Below are 23,234 nucleotides of genomic sequence, written 5' to 3'. Positions count from 1 at the left end.
TCAGTTTTACTCATTTCAAAGTGAATCAGATTACAATCAGTTGACAATTTATATTCACAGCGTCCAAAGTGAATAGCATACTTACTAGTCAATATGTCGTGAACTCGCGTTCTTGCCCAGTCATTTGTAATCCATTTGTGGCGTGAGTTCTTTTTACTTGATCTCATTTCACTATTATCCCCTCGAGAGAAAAATCTGAATCATTATATTATACTTCTTCCATTCCTTAATACTCCCTCCGTCTTTTATTAGTTTACTCTTTTTGACACTATTCACATATATGACTTTGAAATATTAACTTTTTGTAATTTTTGCTTATCAAAAATTAGAGATATTAAGGTTCAAATTAGTATCTCGGCAAATGTGTCCCAAAGAAAGAGGTAAAATAATAAAAGACGGAGGGAGTAATTTCCTATTTCTTCAATGCATGTGTATGGATAGTGGTGAAATTAGAAGTGGGAAATCTATTAATAAAAATTATGTTCAGTTTACCTTATTTTTGCTTATTTCTGATCAGATCCGCTCAGAAAAAAATAAGTTCAGATTAGATCAATTCTAATCAGGTCATGCTTATACTTAAAAACTTATTATTACTATTGATACTATTATTTAGTAGTATATTTGTTCAAAAGTACTATTATTGTTGCTGTTGTACTTAAAAATTATTAATATTAGTAATTATTATTAATCTCGTTGTTATTATTATAAACGTCATTGTTATCATTATTTTAAGTTATTTTGTTATTAAATAATAGAAAATTAAAAGCCACGTGTTAAGAATATAAGATTGACGCAAAAATAAGAAATATATAAAATATGATAGCTCAAATTCATTACAATGAAACTACTAGGTTCAGATTACATTTCAAAATAAACTAAGTGCAAGATACATTTTCTAAATTCAGATCCGGTATACCTCTTCCTACCGGATTTCAAAACTCTCTAGCTATTTGAAGTTGTATCTTATCTATTTTTTTCTTGCGCAAGTCATTGAACATATTACAATCTGCTCTACTTGGTGCAATATTTACGGTGATGAAATTTTGGAGTGTGAATGCAGAAATTATAATAGCCAATTGATATGGGATATCCATGTTCGACATGTTTGACAATATTTTCCGTCTATTTTAAGTGTTCCAAAACGTCTTACAATTGTAGTATATAGAGATGAATGACGATAATTAAAGTTTTCTAGCATGCCTTCTGGAAGGGGGCCATTTTGAAATTCGGAAATGTGATACTTTATATTTTTATCTTTAAATGGACTCAAGTATCCAATAGTTGAGTCTGGCTACTTCTCAAGTGTGATATTTTTTTTTAAGGAAAATTGTGAAACATTTCAGAAGTGCTCTTATAAATTAATGACTTGGTTTATAAAATTATTTTTAGTAATAATTATGATTATTTTGATTATAATTATTATTGTTGTTATTATAATAATGATAATAATAATAATTATAATTATTCATAAAAGTTGTGTAAAAGTTGTGATAGAAATAATATGATAATAAAGTAATACTATAAATAAGATCTTATAATGTATTTCATAATAATGAATTACAAAGTAATAATATAATAGTAATAATAAGATTTTGTAAATCAAATCAGATCAGAAAAAATAAGTTCAAATCAGAAAAAATAAGTTCAGATCAGAAAATTTCAGGTGAACTAAACATAGCCTAAGTGTTATGCGAGTCTGCGACTCTTGACCTACTATTTCTTGATATATGGCCTTTTTGCCTCACTTTTCAATGCACATTGTTATTACTCTACATACACATAGTATCTTTCTTCTGTGTAATAAATACACTAATCCATACCATGGGCTAATAATAGCTGACATCGAATGCTTACTGTACAATTATATAATTAACGTAATTTCCAATTGAGATAATATCATATACAACAGCTATTTTATATACACACACCAGTTACTTCTCATTATATGGTGCAAGAAACAGTTGATTGAGTTTTTTGGCGTCATTACAGGAAAAGACACAAGCAAAATAATCAGATTGTGGATCTTCTTCTTCCGTAGTTGTTGTTAGAGTCCATGGATAGAGGATATTGGAATCACAAATATGCATATAACCTCATATACCTTTTTTATGACAGAATTTGCCTAAGTACCTAACAAAAGCAAATGTATATGTTTTACGAAGTCTGGAAACTAAGGCTAGAAACAAATTTACTAGTTAAAAAAAAGCTAAACTTCATTAACTTCATGAACATTGACATGTGAGTTGATCCAATCTCCCTATGAAAGCACCAATAAAGCATATCAATATGATCAATGGTTACATCTTGCTCACTATGAAACACAATTGCTGCAACTTTAAATGACAAAGTTTCCTCCCTCTTTTTCATCCCTAGAGCTTGATTCTTGAAAACTCGCACCAAAGTAATGGTCAATTTCTCACAATCTTCCGCATTAACCAAGTACTTTTGAGTCGATGGTGATTGTGATGAAGATCCTCGGGATGGCGTTGTAAGTTTTGGTTGTTTATCGGCCTTGACAAAACCCATATAAGAGACAAATCATATTTTCATTTGCCATCTAATGAGTGATATACTACTCTGTATTTTTTAGTTGCACATTTGCCTTTTTGACATTATTCATCTAATAATTTTAGGTTGAAATCAGATGCACAAGAGCAGCCAGAAGCACAACAAATATTGACATAAGAAAACATCGCACACTGACCAATTTAATAGTATCGAATAATATGCCTTTGTTCTTTTTACTTCTACCACTTCGATTTTCGCACTATTGACTATTCACAACACGAGTGCATGACTATCACAATCAATACAAAACAAGCATATACAACTTTACTAATCTATATATACCTGTCAAATAAATGATCCAAAGTAATCAACAAAAATCTATATGTGAATACTCGAAGACGCAACCTCCCATTTAAAATACGAACACTCTAACCAACTATTCTACCATCACTTTTTGGTTTATGTGGGGAAATAATATATATATATATATATATATATAACATACATATAAGAAAAGCATTTAAATATATAATTACTTACATCCCACAATATTCATATAATCATTAAGGAGACCAATCATATACATCCAATTATCTCAAAAGTTATGACCCACTTACTTGGTAGCTCATGTGGCCCGCCAACATCAAAAGTGCAATACTGATACTGCTAATAGTTCTTCCTTCATTTGCTTGCTCCATAGAAATCAAAGATCCAGATCAATTGTCTAATACACACTTGGATGGCTCATAAAACCCAACATTCTCATAGAAGTATGAAGTACAATTGCTACTCATCCCTTCATAGAGGGCAAGAACATTTTACGTTATTTTTCTATCTTAAAATCATATATATGGACAACTTTAATTTCTTTTGAATTTGCGGCTTACATGCAAAGCGTGGATTATTGCACAATGCTCATTGTGCATCCAAAAAGAACATACCATTTATATAACAGAACACAAACTTTTTTCAACAATTTTTCTACTTTAAAAAACAACACACGACTTAAAATTAAAGAACATGTAAATCTATATTTATAAAAGAACATAGGTTACAATGAAAAGAACATATAGTAAATGAACATCTACGCTTAAGGTAAAAAAACATATACCTTTTAAATTTAAATTTGTAAAAGGAATCTTTAGGTGCAAGATTTCAGGAAACAAATAACAAGAATTTTTTAAATTATAGACTCCAAAAATGATAAAATGATGTAGTTTAGAAGAGGGTGCAACATGCTCTACATGCACTTGAGTGCATGTACTTATTTGCGACCTACATGGACTTTGTACGAAACAAAATTATTTAAAGACAATATAATATTTCTCTTTTTAAAAGGATTAAGTACAAATGTATTTATTAATACTCATTAATCTAATGGTAATAATAGTCTGTGCTACTTTTCAGTACTATTATATTATCAAAATAACTCTTGAAATTCTTATAATCTCCCTAATTAACACCATTATACTATTTAATTGCATCCGGTTATATTCTTACACATAAACTAAATTTCAAAAATAAGGTTGTATTATAGTCTTTGAAATTAATTATATATTTGTATATATGTACTCTCTTGAAGTTGAGAGTTAACTGATCAATAATTCATATTATACTTTACTATGTAGAAATTTAAAAGGAACTAGAAGATTATTTCACGAGAACAATTCAATGCCTCTAACTTTTTTTTCACTTCTCTTAAGTATTTGATTTAACACTTCAAATTCATAGTGGTAGATAATCTGGAGTATCGCTCGGGTCACCAACTAGTCTATACAAATATATTAAAATGCGTTCGAAAACAAGAAATTGTGCCACGTGGCGCTCTCCCTAGGGAGTTTTAGTTCATGTAATCCATGTACAATAAAAAAAATTAAGAAATTGCATAGTATAGGGTTTGATCCCAAGATCTCAAGTACATATATTAAAGTTTTAACCACTAGGCTAAGTTGTATTTAGGGCTTGTTCTCTTTGGCATAAAACAACTAAACTGAACTGAACTTATTGGAGCTGAACTGAATTGAATTGAATTAAATTAAATTGAATTAAATTGAATGTAATAAATATATAAATAATATTTTAAACAATAATAATATGAATATTAAATAATAATTATAATGATAAGTAATAATAATGAATAATAATAATAATTGTATTTTGGATATTTTTAAATGATAGTTATAAATAATAATATTAATAATCATAAATTAATAATAATAATAATTAATGATAATAATGATAATTAATAATAATTACTTTATATTATTTGTATTAATATATTAATACTTGATGATGATATATAATAACAATAATATCTAAGAAGTAAATTAATATTACTATTTTAATAATTAGATTTAATAATATAAAAATATTTAGTAATAAAAATAATGATTGGGTTGGATCGCGGAAATTACATCATAAAACGTCTTGACGCGATTTGATTGGTTTATGGGCTAAAAAAGTGGGTTTATTTGTGCTTTGACCTAAACCATGTTCCTCCTAATAATAATATTAATAATAATGAGTAAAGGTATAATAAACAAAATAATATATAGAAACAACAATAATAATAATAACAATCCGACTTGCGTGGACCCGGTTCACATTAAAAATAGTGTGGACTAGGTCCAGGCGTGTGACCCGTTATATATCACTTTAACATACACTATATCATTTTAACATACATTATATCATTATAACATACACTATATCACTTTAACACACCCTATATCACTTTAACATACACTATATCACTTTTAACATACACGATATTACTTTAACATACATTATATCAGTTTAACACACACTATATCACTTTCACACACACTATATCACTTTAACACATATTATATCATTGTAACATACACTATATCATTGTAACATACACTATATCATTTTAACACACACTATATCACTTTAACACACACTATATCACTTTAACATACACTATATCATTATAACATACACTATATCACTTTAACATACACTATATCACTGTAACATACACTATAACATTCTAATATACAATATATCATTTTAACATACATTATATCACTGTAACATACACTATATTATTTTAATATACACTATATCATTTTAACATACACTATATCATTTTAACATACACTATATCATATCAATATACTCTATCATAAACTCACGTGATATGGATCGGGTGCACACTAATTAGTGTGCACCGGGTTCATATTAGTTTTTTTATAATAATAATGATACTTAATAGTAATGATATATATTTAAATAATAATAATAATAATGATAATAATAATAATAATAGTAATAATAATAATAATAATAATAATAATAATAATAATAATAATAATAATAATAAAAAGAGTAATTAGTAAAATAAATTATACCAACATAATAATAATATTTAACAAAATGATTATAAAAGAATGGAGCTGAGCTGAGCTGAACTGAACTGAACTTATTGGAGCTGAACTGAACTGAACTGAATTGAACTGAACTGAAAATAAGCTGGGGAGAACATAGCCTTAGTGTTATTATCATAAAGCATTATATTAATAAATAAAAATTTTTCTTACCTGGAACATTGCCCGGGCCTAATAACTAGTTATGAACTAAAAACTAAACAGAATATTCATTAGCACTATAGTAGTGTCTATGAGCAAATTAAAATTGATTACTTGATGCATTGTCAGTTATGAAGGTCTTTTACGAATAAAAAGTTTAATACCTCATGAAATATGTAGTTAGGAAATATGTAGTTAGCAGTAGGCGCATGATGATCAAGGCTTAGTTTGTCTGATCCTCTTTACTTGTCTCCGGCCAAGGAACATGATATGGCTCAACGTCTATTGTTTGTATAATATGAGGTTGAGGTTGGTACCTATATTAACTAGGCGAAGAAACTTCATGGGGCGACTCGAGCTCATCGACACAAGTGTCTGGACCTGAGGAAACATTAGGTTCGCTACTTCGCTCTCAAGTTGAAGCTGGATATTCTGGACTCCTAGACAACCCAAACTACCTAGTTAAATACCACCTGACTCTTGGTTACCAGAACCCCCATTTTGGATACCACTTGAACCAAGGGCGGTTCGTGGCCCATGCAGTATAGGCGACGGAATAGGGCCCCAAAAATAGAGGGGCCCCGAAATATATTATATGTATCAAATATTTGAAAGAAAAACAAAAGGAAAGCATCTGGATCAGTGGTAAAGTAGTAAGGGATGGGGCAAAGTGGTGTGGGTTCAATTCTACTTAGGAGTAGTTTTTTTTTTTTTTTTACTTTTTGCTGTTTTAATTATGACTGCTAACTCATCACCTACTCACATTAATGAACCATCATGCGTGGGTTTTTTTTTGGCTGCTTCAAATCCCCAATTCCCCATTGATGGCTACTCTCTTCTCTCTCCTCCTAGCTCTCTCTCATTAATTTCTACTCATACTCCTATATTTTTTTTTTGCGATTTTCCAATAAAATTTACTCTATTTATATCTAAATATTTGTTTATTTATAATTATTTGATATCTTGAGAGTATTTTTAATTGAGAATCTAATATCTTTTATGAACTAAATATGAAAGGCCCAATTTTAAGAGAGCGTGTAGGGCCCCCGCTATGTTTTCCCCGCCCCTGACTTGAACCATGCCCATCAAAACAACCAAATTGGCCACATGAATTACCACCCTGGCAATGGACTGACTCATCTCCTTAGGGCTAAGATGACAACATGATATAAGGAAGGACATCACAAAGTTTTGAGAGATTTTCACTTATGCTAACTGTGATCTTATATGAATTATCTCGACCTTCATATGACTAGGTGATCTTGGTCGATTAAATCCAAAATAATTTGTGTTTGTCACACCAGATCCAACACCCCTAACACAACCAGCATGTTCAGGTTTCTTAATCGCTTTTGTTAAGATGTCATCTCGACCATCTACAATTATTTCTCATCTGTTTTGTTGAGCCTCCAAAGATTTCCAGCATTATCAAGGATTATATTTAAAAGATAGGATATGAATGATTAAATTAGAGTTTCGTTATTAGAGCAGAAAAAGTGTAAGCTACTTCTTACTATTGATTCAACGATTTTCAAATCAGCATCATTCTTGAAAATCATTGTTCCATCTTTCACATGCGAATGTGCTCTAAGCCATGTGAAAGCCATAGTGCACGGAATCCAGAAAGTGAGAAAAAATTATGAAGAAATGAATAAAGTGGAAACTCTTAGTTGGGTTGAAATAGATGAGATGATTAAATGAATTAGTTTTGCTCAACTAATCTCCTTTTCCCCTACACATAGAATTGTATGCCATTCTCAAAGGGATCATAGAAGTTTTTTTACATGAGGAGATAATTACTTGTAACAGTTCATAAAGTCGTATGTACCGTACTATCACACGACCTAATTCGTAACACCACGAGGTATTAATTGCTCAATATATAAAAAAACTTGTTGTTTCCTAATGGGATCTGGATCTAACAACTAATTGGTTAGGTTTGGGATTGGATCCAATGGTCTCATATGCAAACTGTCTTTAATTTGTCCTATTGACTTATTTATTATTTTATAAAATTTTAAATAAATTACACTCAAAACCAATATTGTTGAAATCCTATAAATAATCAAGAGTTTTTCTGTGTAGTATCTCTTTGTTTCTTAAAATTTTATACAGTAGCCCTTAATTTTTTATTCTACATACCTTATCCTTATTTTTCTGTTCTATATATTACTATCCGACTATTAAAATTTTATCTCTGGTACCACTTAGGGGTGGGAATGAGCCTGAAATGTTCGTGAATAGTTCGAGCTCGGCTCGATCAATGTTCTGCTCGTTGTAGCTCGGCTCGATCAAAGTTCTGCTCGTTGTAGCTCGACTCGAGTTCAGCTCGAGAGCTTAATTAAGGAGCTGAGCTAAGTTAAATATGAAAATAATACATTATGTATGTATACTTAAATATATATTTATTCTATATATTACACAATAATAATTTAATAATAGAGGTGATCAACATGGTATTGGCCTGAAATTGGGTGGGTTTTAGGCACATTTTTTCGGCCCGCAGTTGGGCCTGGCTCGAGTTTTTTGGCAAAAAATCGGGCCACATGCGACTTAAATATGAAAAACTACCCGAAAAACTCGCATGGTCCAACTCAACTTAGCGGGGTTTGGCGTGAAATTTCCGCCCGAGGCTTTGGCCCGAAACGGTCCATTTTTTTTGGCCAAAGCCGGCCCTATCCGTGGTCACCTCTCGTTAGTAGTTTCATTGTAAAAGAATAAACTCAAAAAAAGAAATATTAGAGAAAGAAATAAAAAGAAGACGAGTAAATTAAAGATAATAATAAGTTAAACTTGTTAGTGAACAGTTTGATAATGGTTCGATGAACGCTTGGTCAAAGCTCAACTTGATCACAACTCGATATGTTAAGTTTCAAACTTGGCTCGAGTTCGAATTAACTTAAATAAACACGAGCCCAGATAACAAGAGTTTGGGTTTCGCTCAACCTATAGGCTATATTCTATAAGCACCTCTAGTACCACTAACTCGGCCATGTACTATACTAGAAAACTCTACGCCTACGGCTCCTCGCCCTCTGCCGCACCCCGCCGTTGGACACTGACCCACTAAACTTGGAGGGCAAAATAACCCAAAAAAACAGAAAAGAAAGAGAAAAGGGTCGAAGAGAAAGCTAGCAGTTCTTCTTCTAGGGCTTTCTCCTTTCAACCTCACTCTAAAGTCTAAACTGATATCTCCTCTATTCAAACTTGTGCTCCCATAAATCACTTGCACAGTTTACACTCTTCTGAGTTCTTTCTCTCTCCTTGTAAAAATGGGGTTCAATTTACAGCCGTATGGTATGAAGTCGATGCTGAAAGAAGGGTACAGCCATCTTTCTGGCCTCGAAGAAGCCGTCATTAAAAATATCGATGCTTGCAAAGAGCTCGCTGACATGACCCGTACTTCTCTTGGTCCTAATGGTATCTTTTTCTCTCTCTGATTTCTGGGTTTTGTTCTTTTACATCTCTTTTCAACTGGGTTGTTCATTTTTTGGACCCTCATTTTGTATTTGTTGATGCTGTTTTTGTTAATTAGTTTAAAGCAAGGTATTTTCTGCTTTTGTTAGTGTGTTTTTTCTTGATGTTTTTGTGTTTTTTGTTTCTGGGTTTTAGTTGTGGAGTTGTGTAAGTGTGAGGATTTTTAGGTTTCAAGGTTTTAGAAATGGAGTTTAGTTTTAATGGATTGAAATGAACTTGCTTCTTGCAATGAATGGAATTAGGTTACTTTTTAGTTGTTTAGGTTATTGGATCTTTTACTCTAGGATGTATAATGCTTGTAAATTATTTGATTTAAGACCGAGAAAAGCAAGACGAAACTCGTAAATCCGCCTCACACTTGGAGTTGGATGGATCCACTCTATTGTTGATCCTTGCTATCGAGTCTACAGGGCAACGCGAGTTAGAGTTCTTGAGTAGACTGAGGAACATCTTTTTGTTTGATGTTACTGAAAGTTGGGATTTTGAGATGTTTTTTTATCTGATGTGTAGGAAGGAACAAGTTGGTCATTAACCACTTGGATAAGCAGTTTATTACAAATGATGCTGCCACCATTGTCAATGAGCTTGAGGTACAGCACCCTGCTGCTAAAATCTTGGTTTTAGCGAGTAAGGCTCAGCAAGAGGAGATCGGTGATGGAGCTAACTTGACAATCTCTTTTGCGGGAGAGCTTCTCCGAGGTGCAGAAGAGCTCATAAGAATGGGATTGCACCCAAGTGAAATTATTATAGGATATAACAAAGGGATTAGTAAGGTTTGTCATATCTGTCCATGTTTGTAACATCATTTCTCCTGTTTATGGTGCATGCTTATTGAAATAACCTTGTCATTTAATGACCTTCATACTTCCTTAAGGCAATTGAAATTTTGGAAGAGTTGGTTGAGGAAGGTTCTCAGAATATGGACGTGAGGAACAAAGATGAAGTCATATCTCGGATGAAAGCCGCTGTTGCAAGCAAACAATTTGGTCAGGAAGATGTCCTATGCAGTCTTATCGCAGATGTAAATGGCCATTGCTCATCAATACCCATAGTATCAGTTTTCTTAAAGTATTGGATGTTATTCATTTCTTAAATTGCTTCAAATTTCTCTATTTCATAGGCTTGCATCCAAGTATGTCCAAAGAACCCTGTAAACTTCAATGTGGATAACGTCCGTGTTGCAAAAGTTGTTGGAGGAGGTTTGCATAACTCTTCAGTTGTCCGAGGCATGGTTTTGAAGAATGATGCTGTTGGCAGCATAAAGCGAGTGGAGAAAGCCAAGGCAAGTGATTCTTTTGTTTTCATTGTCTTCTAGGAAGGTGATTCTGTCCCTATTTTCTTTTGCCACCTTTTCTTAGTCTTTCTTTGCTGCAAACATCTTGCGAACAGTCTAATATTGTATTATTAATTAGAAATTGGAAGGAGTATCTTACTAGTGCTATTACTTCTTTTGTCCTTTGTTTTCCTTCTAATTTTCTTATGAGGTCAAGTAATTAAGATTGACATTCTGCATCCTGGATGATAATATTTTATATAATAGTATTCTCTCTTTTCTGGTTAATAGCAATTTCTTTTATTGACTAGCTTTTTATGATCTTAATTCTGTTCAAAGGTCAAAGTGGTGTGCCTTAGATGATTCAGTGGATTATAAGGATCAATGATACAAGGAACGAAATTCGATACGAAATGCGGGACGGAAACGGAAACAGGAAACGCTACCTTGAGTGAATCGGGAACGTTGGGTCATTTTTTTACTGATTTATTTAATAAATTTAAAATATTAGAACTCTTAGTAATCCTATCAAAATATAATTGAAAAATAATAATATAAATGATTAAATGTGTTACTTGGTCTTTGATTTGAAAAAGAAAAAAAAATATTGGAAGTTGAAAAGTAAAAAAATTGCTCATTATTGGTAATGTGTACAGCTGTATCATTGGTAAAAAAAAGTAAAGTCAAAAAAGTAATAAAAGGAGGCAGTAAAAAGAAGTTGAAAAGTCAAAAAATAGAAGAGGCAGTAAAAAAGTACTCCCCGTGTAAATAAAGAAAGAGTGGTAATGTGGTATACAACTATATCATTAAAATTACACTCCACCAGATGCAAATAGGCAGTGGTCTGCCACTTATACCACTTTCTTCTACGTCTCTTTCTCTCTCCTCTTCCTTCTTCAGAACTTCTTCCCCTTCATCAACATAACCTCCATTATCAAACCTTCAACTCCCAAACTCCAAAGCTTGAAATCAGGGACGTCGCCTTAGGCGATCGGATTCGCGAACGGAGGCGATCTGGGTCGCGTTTGTTCCGCGATCGGGAACGAACGATCCAGATCGGGAAACGTGGCTCCGTCCCGCGTCCCTTGTTTCACTGATAAGGATCGATTAGAGTACCAGGATATGTGATATTGTTAAAGACTTACAAGAGAAGAAGTTGAGTTAAGAAACATTGAGAAATTGACGTGGGTGGCGTTTGACTAAGCTAACGCTCACTAAGGACGTGTCTCATACAAAATTGTTGGTGTGCTAACGTTACAGAGACATACCCAATAGGACACCTTTCCTCTAATTTTTTGATGTTGCATGCCAAAATTTTGGCCGAGTATCTCCTGTTTGGCTCTCTCCTTTGATTATTAGTTTATAACGAGTCACTGCTTTCATGGTAACTTTTAAGATAAGGTTGTATCTTCACTTATCTCCACTATAAAGTGCTACTTGTTTCACTATTACTATTTGTTCTTTAAGAACTCCTCAACTACTCCCTCTGTCCCTATCTCTTTGCCCGAATTTCTTTTTTGGACTGTTGGCTGTCCCCACACTACAAATGACCATGCAAACAACCACTTTACTCTCGCATTCACTCTACACGGTCCCACCAATTTTGTTTTGTATCAACATCGTCCGACCAAAATTAAAAAAAGTAACCAAACTGCAATGGGGTAAACTAATGGGGAGAGAGGGGTTATCACTTTGTATATGTGTATAACTATTCTTTCACTCTATCGAAATCTTTATTTGCTGTTTACCTCAGAAAACAGCCTTCCTGCCGTGTCTTGACTAGCTAGGGGGTAATTTTTTTCCGTACATCTTGACCTTCTTAAGCCTCCAAGCAAGTCACTGTTGTTTCTTGACGACCAGATTTTAATTTATTTTTAGACTAACATAATGGTCAAATGAGTTATTATGAAGCCCTTGATCGTCTGATTATGCATCTTATCTGTTAGTGCTCTTTTGTCCACTGATGTCTGTTCCTGTGCAGGTTGCTGTGTTTGTGCAGGGTATTGATACATCAGCCACTGAAACAAAAGGAACTGTTCTCATTCACAGTGCTGAGCAGGTATCCTGGCGTTTAATAGTTTACTATGATGGTTGGATAGAAATGTCTTGAAGTTTTAAAAATAGTCGTTGCTTGTTTTTTTCATGTTATGTCAAGTACCATGTCAGGTATATGATACTCTGACTTGGGTCTTGAGTTATTATTATTGACCTTGGCTCTTTATTTCATTTTGAATCAACAAATGCAAATTTTTCATGAAATAGTTGAATCTGACAATCAGATGTGGAAACATATTGGACATTAATGGCCAAGTCTGAGTAACATGGGCCAATACAAATATTGTGTTCTTCAAGGATTAATTTTTCAGTTTCTGAGAGGCACAAATTCTAATCTAAATACAGTTGCTTTATCTACTTTTGAATTCTATTGCAGTCCTTATATAACCTTTTTAAAAACCTTGTAGCTGCAAAATTATGCAAAAACTGAAGAAGCTAGAGTGGAGGAGCTAATTAAGGCTGTTGCTGATTCTGGTGCCCAAGTTGTTGTAAGCGGTGGAGCTGTAGGAGATATGGCACTGCACTTCTGTGAGCGTTACAAGTATGCAATATTTGGATTCATAAGCTGTATTTTTGTTTTTTTGCTAATTTTTTGGCCATGAGCTACAGTGCTAGAGAAAGCTTTAGGGGTGGTGAGGTTGGATAGAATTATGAGCTTGTGAAAGAATTTCCATATGAGAGGTTGATTGCAACCTATTCCCGTTCATCTATTGTTATGAACAAAATAGCCAGCTTACAAGCATGTAGTGATGGACACATCACACTGCCTATTAATTGAGGAGTCTATTGGAAGGTATGAAGCCTTGATAGAATCCCATCCTCTGTGTCATCAAAATTTGGAACCTGGGATTTGGATTCCTGTAGTTAATATCTGATTGTTTCTCTTGGTATGAGAAGCTTATGTGGAGGGTGGCAATTAGCATGACAGGCACATTGCTATTGCCCTGCTTTTTCTTTCTCTTCTTTCTCTTTTTTTCTTACTTTTTGGAGGGTTGGGGGGAGGATCGAAAATCTGTTGTCCAAATTTTTTTCTTCGTTGAATTAGTGTTTTTTGCTGGGCTGATATTTCATGATCTAGTTATATGCTTCTGCAATGTAATTGGTAGGATAAGTTGGCAATACGAGCTGTGTAGTATTATTTAGTGAAACCCACGGGGATATTATCTATGTAAAAGTTTTTGGATGTTAGTTCTGGATTTTGTGGAGTAATTGAGTAGATTTTTCATTGTATAGCAAAATGCTTCTTTCTTTAGGAGGCAAGATAAGTTAGTCATAAGCTATGTTGTAGCAAAATTAGGATGGCAGATTCTTTGGACGCTGATTCTGCTTCTTGGTTGCAGGCTTATGGTCCTCAAAATCAGCTCTAAGTTTGAGTTGCGAAGATTTTGTCGTACAACTGGCGCAGTTGCCCTTGTAAGAAACATAAAACAATGTGTTTTTTCTAAGTTGTCTTTATGGTTTTCTTGACTTGTGTGTGCTTAATGGTATGGCAGTTGAAGCTCAGCCAGCCTAACCCAGTTGATTTGGGATATGTCGATTCCGTTGTTGTTCAGGAAATTGGTGGTACAAGGGTATGAATATTGATTACATCGTTTTGTGTTATATTTTGATTTTAGTTCTTTTATGTCTCTTATGTCTTCTCTCCAGTCCCCTACCATTGATGGCTGTAAAGATTCATCCTTCTCTTATCCTTATTTGATATAATTTTCTCTGAAAGGTTACTGTTGTGAGAAACGAAGAAGGTGGGAACTCTGTAACAACAGTGCTATTACGAGGAAGTACAGATAGTATACTGGATGATCTGGAAAGAGCAGTTGATGATGGAGTAAACACTTACAAGGTTAGTTTCTGCACTCTGTTTTGTAGTTCAAATAAATGTGAGAGTGAGTGTAGGATGCTGATATACTTGTTATGCTGTTTGCTGCCAGGCGATGTGCAGGGATAGTCGATATGTCCCTGGTGCAGCAGCTACTGAAATTGAGTTAGCTAGGAGACTGAAGGAGGTTTCGTTCAAGGAAACAGGGTAAGTAGGGACTTAGACTCAGTATATACTTCACGGCAGTATTAATTCTTAATAAGTTGTTGGTTGCATACTGACTTGTAGTGCACCATTCTAGCTTTTCTTAATTTCATGCGTGTTTGGGTTAAGCTGGCAAATTCGGTTTCTATATCATCACCAGTCTAGTCTGTTCCTCCTTTTCCAGCTTAGATACTTGGTCACCTCTTGCTAAGATGATGCAGCTTACACGTCTTGCGTATTTCTATTGCTAGAAAAATATCCATCGTCTTCCTATGCTATACAGTTAGTCTTGATGCACTTTTTCTTGTTAGTGGGATAATGTATGATTTGAACAACTTTATCTCGGAATTTTCAAAATGGTTATATGGGTCATGGTTAGTCTGTTTCTCTTTTAATCAGTGGAGGATTTTCATGTTATGCATGTTGCATGGCACATCATAGCAATCTTTATGCTTGCATAATTGACTTTGCACTTCTTTTCCTTGAATTGGCACAAATTTTATTATCTAATACATGTTGGCATGTTAAATGGGATACTAAGATTCATAAAAGGATTGTGACTGGTAATGGTCGCAATGTGGTGGACGCTGGCAACTCACAAGTGTTATGGTGCGCCTTTGTGGCTTCCATGGCATGAGTGTCAAATGAAATATGCTTCCTTTTATTATCGTGATTCAAGATATTTGGAGCATATATTGACATTTTGTAGATTACAACTTGAAAATACATCAACTTTTACGTTAATTTAGTTAATGCTTTAATGGCAGTTATTAAGGTTAAAATAGTCTATAATGGATGATATGTTGTGATCATAAATCACACATCAAGTAACAACATAGTTTGAAAAACATGTTAAATATCTGTTACAGAGCAGTCTTTATGTGACGGCAGAGCCCTTTTATGATTCCATGGTTTGATATTCTCGCTTGAACAGTATTTATCTTGGAATTGTTAGAAGTTGTGCTTCATGGTCGATCTCTTTCTCTCTCCATCGATCAAAGTTTTTAATGGTTCATTCATGAAATTTGCATGCCAGATCATGGTGATCTTTATGCATGTAATTTGACCTGTCAGTTCTCTACCCTGTATCATTAATATTAGTTTGGATGTAGTTGTCCAATATTTTATGTAGTTGCATACTTGCATGATCTTTATTCAAGTGACCTATGGTTAAATTGAGGACTGCCTTTATTAGTAATCTTGAAAAAAGTATCCGTTGCTTTTGTTCTTATCTGCAGCATATTGTTCTTGTTTGGATGCTCGTCTTTTTGTTAAAGAAGTCATTGTTACCTGATTGGAGCATTAGCTTTGATATTCTAATATCTATTTTGCTGTCATTTAGCTGTCTCTTCTTATTGCTGTAGGAATAGTTGGATGAATAGATTGCACATCTTCAGTCCATGTATCATTCACTAACTTATTTTTCATCATATTTGTACCAAGTTCTCTCTTTTATATCTTTTATTTCTTGTCGTTAATTTGTTCACATGCTCAGTGGTGTCTATTTTAGTAGTATGATCTGCAGAACCTGAAACCAGTTAATTAGGCTTTCTTTATTTTCCAATCATGCTTATTTTATAGACATACCAATCCCACATCACAATCTCGTGGGGACATAGGAATTTGCTTGGTGGAGGGGGGGGGGGGGGGGGAGGGAGACATCGAATTTCTAAAGAGGCATGATTTGTACAATTTCACCATCCCTGGTTCTCCAATTGCATTTTTTACCCATCATGTTGAACCATTAATGTGCTTTGAGACATCGAATTTCTAAAGAGGCATGATTTGTACAATTTCACCATCCCTGTTGCTCCAATTGCATTTTTTACCCATCATGTTGAACCATTAATGTGCTTTACCCTATCTACAGGTTAGATCAGTATGCTATTGCAAAGTTTGCCGAAAGTTTTGAGATGGTGCCCAGAACACTAGCAGAGAATGCTGGCCTTGATGCAATGCAAATTATATCTTCATTATATAGTGAACATTCATCTGGGAATTCAAAAGTGGGCATTGACCTGGAGGAGGGCTCATGCAAGGATGTTTCAGCCTTGAACATCTGGGACCTCTATGTCACCAAGTAAGATGTTTCACTATTATCTTGTTGTCATTTTCCATTAATGCTTCAAGTTTCTGATGATACGCTTGTGTGTCGAATCTGAATTTTAATAAATACTACCTTGGTTTTTTAATAAATGCACCATTTCTTTTGGGGCACAAGAACCAAGGGTGAGGAGAGAGAGAGTGTTGTGATTGCTTTTCTTACTCATGTATGTAGTTAAAGGAAGGGGCAGTATTATATATTAGTACTATTATATTATGAAACTTCAATAAATAGAGAAATGGTGCATGTATTGTGAAACATCCCAAAGTGGAAAATGGTGCATGTACAAGGAAACGGAGGTAGTAGGTTTTAAGGGTCAACTAGTTATTAGGCCTGGGCTATGCCCCGAGTAAGAAAAAATTTCATTTATTAATATAATACTTTATGATAGTAACAATAAATACAACTTAGCCTAGTGGTTAAGACTGTAGTATATGTACTCGAGGTCTCGGGATCAAATCCTATACTACGCAATTTCTAAATTTTTTTATTGTACATAGATTACATGAACTAAAACTCCCTAGGGGTAGTACTGTAGTGGTCAACACTGCTCTTCAAATGGTATCATGCATACATAATTAATTTTAATGAACATGCAAATTTATTTATTTTTAAGGATGCAAGGGATATGTTTAATATATAACATTAATTAATTACAACACATATTTTTAATTTTGTGGAAACATGGATCATTAAGAGATGTTAGATGAGATGGTGATTATTTGAAAACAATTACGTAAGGTCAGAGGTTCGAGCCCAGGCTTCAGCATATTATTTTTTAAATAATGACCACTTGACTTTGTTGGTTAACAGACACGTGGCAAAATTCTAGTGGCAGGAGGAGAGTGCCACGTGGCGCATCGACGTTGTTACGCACGCCTTTTAATATATATGTATAGATGTCTGCTATTCTGGCAATGACCTGACAGAACTTTCAATTAGAGCTGCTGACTTCACATAGAGCTTATATTCATTCTGGGTAGACATCCATGACTTATTTACCTATACTTTGTACAGGTTTTTTGCTCTTAAGTATGCTGCTGATGCAGTCTGCACTGTTCTTCGAGTTGATCAGGTGAGTATAAACTTGCTTTGTAGCATGAAATGTAGAATTCTAGTTGTGCTATCTGCAAAGAGATTCATTGTCTAGTATCCTCCAACATGTCATAACTTCTCTTTTTTAAACATCCATCGGTAAACGAAAAATGGGTTACTTTAAGGTCACCTTCTTCCTCTCTGTCTTTAAACTCCACCAATATATAGAGTATTACCAAGTCTGCTAAGCTAGAAATTATAAAGTATTACCCATAAACCGAAGATGGTTACTTTTATGCTTCCTCTGCCTTCAACTTTGCCAATATATAATAAACTACCAAGTCTGCTAAGCTAGAAAGTAAGAAGCAGCAGAGTGAGAGGGGGTCAACAGGAATCATCTCAAATCATTGAGTAGTTTTAACTTGTCTAGGCCAAGTCCTTCAAATGTTATTTATCATAACTTATACATAGTTGGGTTATCAAATTTTCCGAAAAATGAACTCCAAGCCTTGGCATCGGTTTTTTAACTGTTCAATTGGACAAAAGGTGTCATCTAAATGTTTTTTATCAAGTAAAACTATGTGTTAATTGTTTCTCTTGATGGACATCTTTCATGTGTAATTATCTCTTGATAGGGCTGAGCAAAACTTTTTGAAAATCCAGATATATGAAAATTCGATTCCCTCCCTCTCTCCCCCTCTCCCTCCTTCCCTCCCTCCCCCTCCCCCTCCCCCTCCCCCTCTCCCTCTCCCTATCTCTCACTCATACACACACTTTAACACCTTAACAACTTGTTTGGTAATTTTTACTAAGGGAAAAGTAGAGAAGAGAAAGGGAAAATAAAGTAATTATACTTTCTAATGTTCTGTTTGGTGAGAGGAATTGAAAGGAATTTGATGTTTGGTTAGGAAATAGTAAAGGTAAGCAAAGGAAGGCAAGGGGAAGAATAGGTTGATAGCTTTTGCATTCTAAATCCTTCCATTTTTTGGGGAAAGGAAGGTAACCATTTATTGAGTTTCTTTTCCTATCACTTCCTTCCAATTCTATGCAATTCAACATAATCTTTAGAATCGAAATAGGAAGTTACATATCTTATTTACTTTACATTCTTTTCCTTCTAATCCCTTCTAGTAAACAAGACGTAAGTGTCTGCAGTCCTTTGGTGCTTCATATCCCTCATCTTTGCTCCTCACTTCCTTCTCAGTCTTCACTCTCAGCCTCTCCTCCTGCAACAGCTTTTTTCACCCTGCTGTGTACTCGTGAGTTGTATTCTCAAATTTCTAGCCTTGCTTGCTGACTTCTGACATACAACAGCTTTCCGTTGACAATTAAAAGTCAAAGTTTAACAAACAAGTGGGTGCTCTAGGGCTTTTCATTTTACCTAGACCCATCAGTTCAGCGACTTGTCGACTTTCTTGATTTCCTCCTTTTTTGAGGCTAGAAGCAAGCCAATTAATTTAGTGTTTATGTTCTTGACTTGCGTTCAATTTCAATGAAATTCAAATTGATTAGAGTTTTGGAATTTTGCTGCTCATAATTTCTTTTTTCATTTACGATCGGATGTTGTAGCTGGTAGGCTAATTTTGAATGAGTGGAAGAGTCGAGAATCAAGTAAAATTTAGCTATAATTACTTCAAAATTCTTGTTTAGAATGCATGAATAGTCTGGCTTTTGTTAGTCTCTGTGTTCTTTCATGTTCCTAATTACCTATTGAACTTTTAGTTATTTTTCTTCTACTGATCTTTTTTGTGCTCCGCAGATTATAATGGCAAAACAAGCTGGTGGACCCAGGAGAGATCAGGCTGCTGCCGCTGGTGCTGGAATGGACGAGGACTAAGTGCTGTGCATGATTTAGCTTTTATTTTTTTGGTTGTTGTTTAACGTAAAAATCATTTTGTGGTTGCTTAAATATTTCTAGTTGTAACGCGTTTTGATGGATTGAAAAACACAAAATTTTGACATGAAGGAAAATATTAGATGCTTGAAGCTATAGCTAAAAGCATTTAGGAGAAGAGACAACTTTTACCAACTGTTGAGTATTTGACTGTCCTTTTCTGTTGACCGTTGGGGTATATAACTAGAAATATTTCTACCTTTTCCGAACAAGTATATAAATAGCTCAAGTGGGTAGAGCGTTTCCCCTTGGCCCCTGAGATTAGGGGTTCGATCCTTACCCCCAGCATTCTATTGGGGTATTTCCTGAGCATGCTATGTATGCCTTACCAGTCAATGTGTTGGTGTTCCTAGCCTTGTAAGGGGTTACCCCCATGCTTGACTGAGCTTACAAAATAATTGCAATTCGCAACCATACAATTACGCTCAAGCTGATTCATTTATTATCTCTCTAATGACCCCTCAAAAATTTCCGATTACGATTATTATGAGTACAACATTTCAGTATCCTTTTATATCATCAAACATGGCAACCAACGAACAATCTGGAGATTATCAGGCATTTATTCAGGCTTCAATTTGCAAACACATTGTAATCACACCACTGGACAATCCTCCTATAATTAAGGGATTGAAACTTCGATTTGTGTAGTTCTTTGAATGTGTAACACAATTTTACATGAAAACTTCTTAAAACACTAGAAAACTTGTTAATTGGTTGAAAGCAATGAGATCCTTAGCTTCGTTTCACGTGGTGTTGTAGCTATGACTTTGCTATCAAATCTTTCAACCTTTTTTGTTTGAAGCTTACTATATGATTTTGCACAAGAAAAGAAAATGTTATTTCATTATGTGTTCGTTTATATATGCTTTCGAACAGCACTGTTTTTTAGATTTTCGTGGTGTAAAGGCGAATTTAAAAATTGGGTTCCTAATTACAGTCAATTTGATGCTACAAATTACCAATTTATTGTCGCCAATTTGCTCATATGTCCGAGTTGGATGTTGATATAAACCTCACATTAATTTAATAAAAGTCATGTCTAAAAGTGGGGGGAATGAATTATTTATGAGAAAGACAATTGATAAATTTTGGATCTTTTACATATTCAGGGGGTCTTGCATTTAGTATTAATGACTATATAAATAACTCCTTATGTACCAAACTATTATAACATATATAATGTTTCAATGTCGATATGTTTAACATTATTATTTCTTAAACTATTTTGGTAATTCAGCGAAAAATTACCATTAAAGAAATAAACTAGAGCAAGAAACGAGAGCGGAAAGGAGAACAACAACATCAGGTAAATAATAATAATAAGTATTTATTTTCATTCAAATATGTGCCTCATTTATTTTATTCAGTTATGGATTTAACAATACAAATGTGTACAACACATTTTTTTTTTGTATTGTTTCAAGTACAACAACAAAGGTTGCTGGTTACGCAATGACGATTACGAGCGTTCACTCCACAATATTGCGTACATGTATCAAATGTACAATTGCTTTGGGGAACGCAGGAGTCTGATCGATCTACTCCAAAATGTCCGTTAGACCTTGAACTCATAACAGAAGTACCTTGAGCCATGAAATAAAATATTAGGCAAATTAATATTGTATCATACAGTAAAAAAAAATACAAAACTAGTTCTACTCTAATCCTTTATTCGTTCTCGTAATGTTTTTAACGCTTAACGACAACTTTTGTCAACACGTATTAATATTGATATTTATATGATTTTTGTTACATAAAATAAAGTATTGTTTATATATTTAAAATACGAAAGAAGCGATACTTTACAAATGAAGGTTGTAGGTTGGCATTTAGGTGTTGTTATATTTTAGCTTCCAGTTCTTACGTGATTGAGTATTGGTTATATGTTTTGTGACGAATCCAATTTGTTTCTACAAATATTTTCTCCGTTAATGTCAATAAGAATATAAAAGAAGCGTATATAATATTTTTCAAACTAAAGCTCCAATTTTTGCAATTTCTAAATAATAAATGTATCATATATAGATAAAAAAGTTTGTTTTAAGTAAGTGTAGCATCTACGTGACAACATCTTTCATGCATTATAAATCATAATTCTTTTATAAGTTTTTTTCCCTTTAATATTACACATGAACTTTTTATTCAATGGGAAACCAAAATAACTTTGTACATTAACATCAAAAATCATGTATCCGCTACAAATCTCGATTTTCAATTTATGTCGTTTAATTGAGTATGGTTTTAATTGTTAGTTTGGATCTTATAGTTTGACTGATAAACATCCATAATAATGAAATTCTTATACTTACTCCATAAATCTCATTTATTCTTTTCTGGGAGTCCATGTCTTTAATAGTAATACTAATTCATAAACTGAAGAATAAATGCACTAGAACCCTTTAAAAATGTATAAGGATAACAAAATAACATCACAACCCATACAACTACTTTTGTTGAACTGGTCTTAGGTGATGTCTTTTTGTTGTTTTAGTTAGGACAAATTAATTAATTGGAAAATTTTTAATCCGAAATTTTTCAATATTATAGGTAATTAAAATATTGAAAATCCTTGTTTATAAATATGTGTCATATCATAAAATGACAAAAAGTATGGTTTGAGCTATACATGTAAATATTTAATTATTATTAACGTGTTAAATGATGAAAGGGTTATATATATTTTATAAAATATAATCTATAATTACTATTATACAAAAGATGATTCAACAACAACAACAATAATGATGATAAGTACCGTTGCTAACAACTTTTTCACTTACCAAAGGATAAGATGACTAATAGCACTATAACAACGCGCATAAATGATGTCTTTTCAGCCATTGGTGGAGACTTGAAAACTTTTTTAGAGTAAATTGGTTTTAGTAAAATAAAAGATAAAGCAATAAACTAGTATGTAGAGATACGAGAAAATAAACTACATGCTTTTTCCTCTTTATATAGTTGTGCATTACTATTATTGTTGATTTTTTTTAAGATTACCAGGATTTTATTTCTTTCTATGTACTTATATAGATTACAATATACTTCTTTTTTTGAATATCACTATTTCTATTTAATTTCTTTAGAATACTATATGTGAATGATTTATCACCTATTTTATTAAACATCCATTTGGATATATCAAATGTTGGAGGATAACTTAATCACTTATTGTAGATACATAATCATGTCTTTTCATTTGAGTAACCAATGATTATACATACCACCATCCTAATTGGTCCGATCAGAAATATATTATAAGCCGAAGAGATAGGCGAAAAACCGTTTTAAAAGCAAAAGGTATGTTTATT

At 33.4% G+C, this 23,234-nt stretch overlaps 1 protein-coding gene across 1 annotated transcript; it reads left to right on the top strand.

Moving 5' to 3' along the window:
* Window positions 1-9,086: 9,086 nt before the first annotated feature.
* Window positions 9,087-20,087, top strand: LOC104888717 (T-complex protein 1 subunit theta). Its single transcript, XM_010673756.4, has 13 exons — window positions 9,087-9,482; window positions 10,050-10,312; window positions 10,414-10,560; window positions 10,660-10,821; window positions 12,794-12,871; window positions 13,275-13,408; window positions 14,208-14,280; window positions 14,361-14,438; window positions 14,585-14,707; window positions 14,796-14,890; window positions 16,758-16,967; window positions 18,009-18,066; window positions 19,786-20,087. The coding sequence occupies exons 1-13, from the start codon at window positions 9,335-9,337 to the stop codon at window positions 19,861-19,863; spliced, it is 1,647 nt and encodes a 548-aa protein (XP_010672058.2). The 5' UTR covers window positions 9,087-9,334; the 3' UTR covers window positions 19,864-20,087.
* The last annotated feature ends 3,147 nt before the right edge of the window (window positions 20,088-23,234 follow it).

This window comes from Beta vulgaris, chromosome 3 (assembly GCF_026745355.1).
Source record: "Beta vulgaris subsp. vulgaris cultivar EL10 chromosome 3, EL10.2, whole genome shotgun sequence".
Lineage (NCBI taxonomy): Eukaryota > Viridiplantae > Streptophyta > Magnoliopsida > Caryophyllales > Amaranthaceae > Beta > Beta vulgaris.
The sequence above is the reverse complement of the archived record's forward strand: the minus strand, read 5'-3'. Positions and strand labels throughout refer to the sequence as shown.

Excerpts from the sequence above, each read along its gene's own strand:
- LOC104888717 (XM_010673756.4), top strand. The coding sequence starts at position 9,335 with ATGGGGTTCAATTTACAGCCGTATGGTATGAAGTCGATGCTGAAAGAA. Across the intron at positions 10,313-10,413 it reads ATAACAAAGGGATTAGTAAG|GCAATTGAAATTTTGGAAGA; the intron begins GTTTGTCATATC and ends TACTTCCTTAAG. Across the intron at positions 12,872-13,274 it reads TCATTCACAGTGCTGAGCAG|CTGCAAAATTATGCAAAAAC; the intron begins GTATCCTGGCGT and ends AAAACCTTGTAG.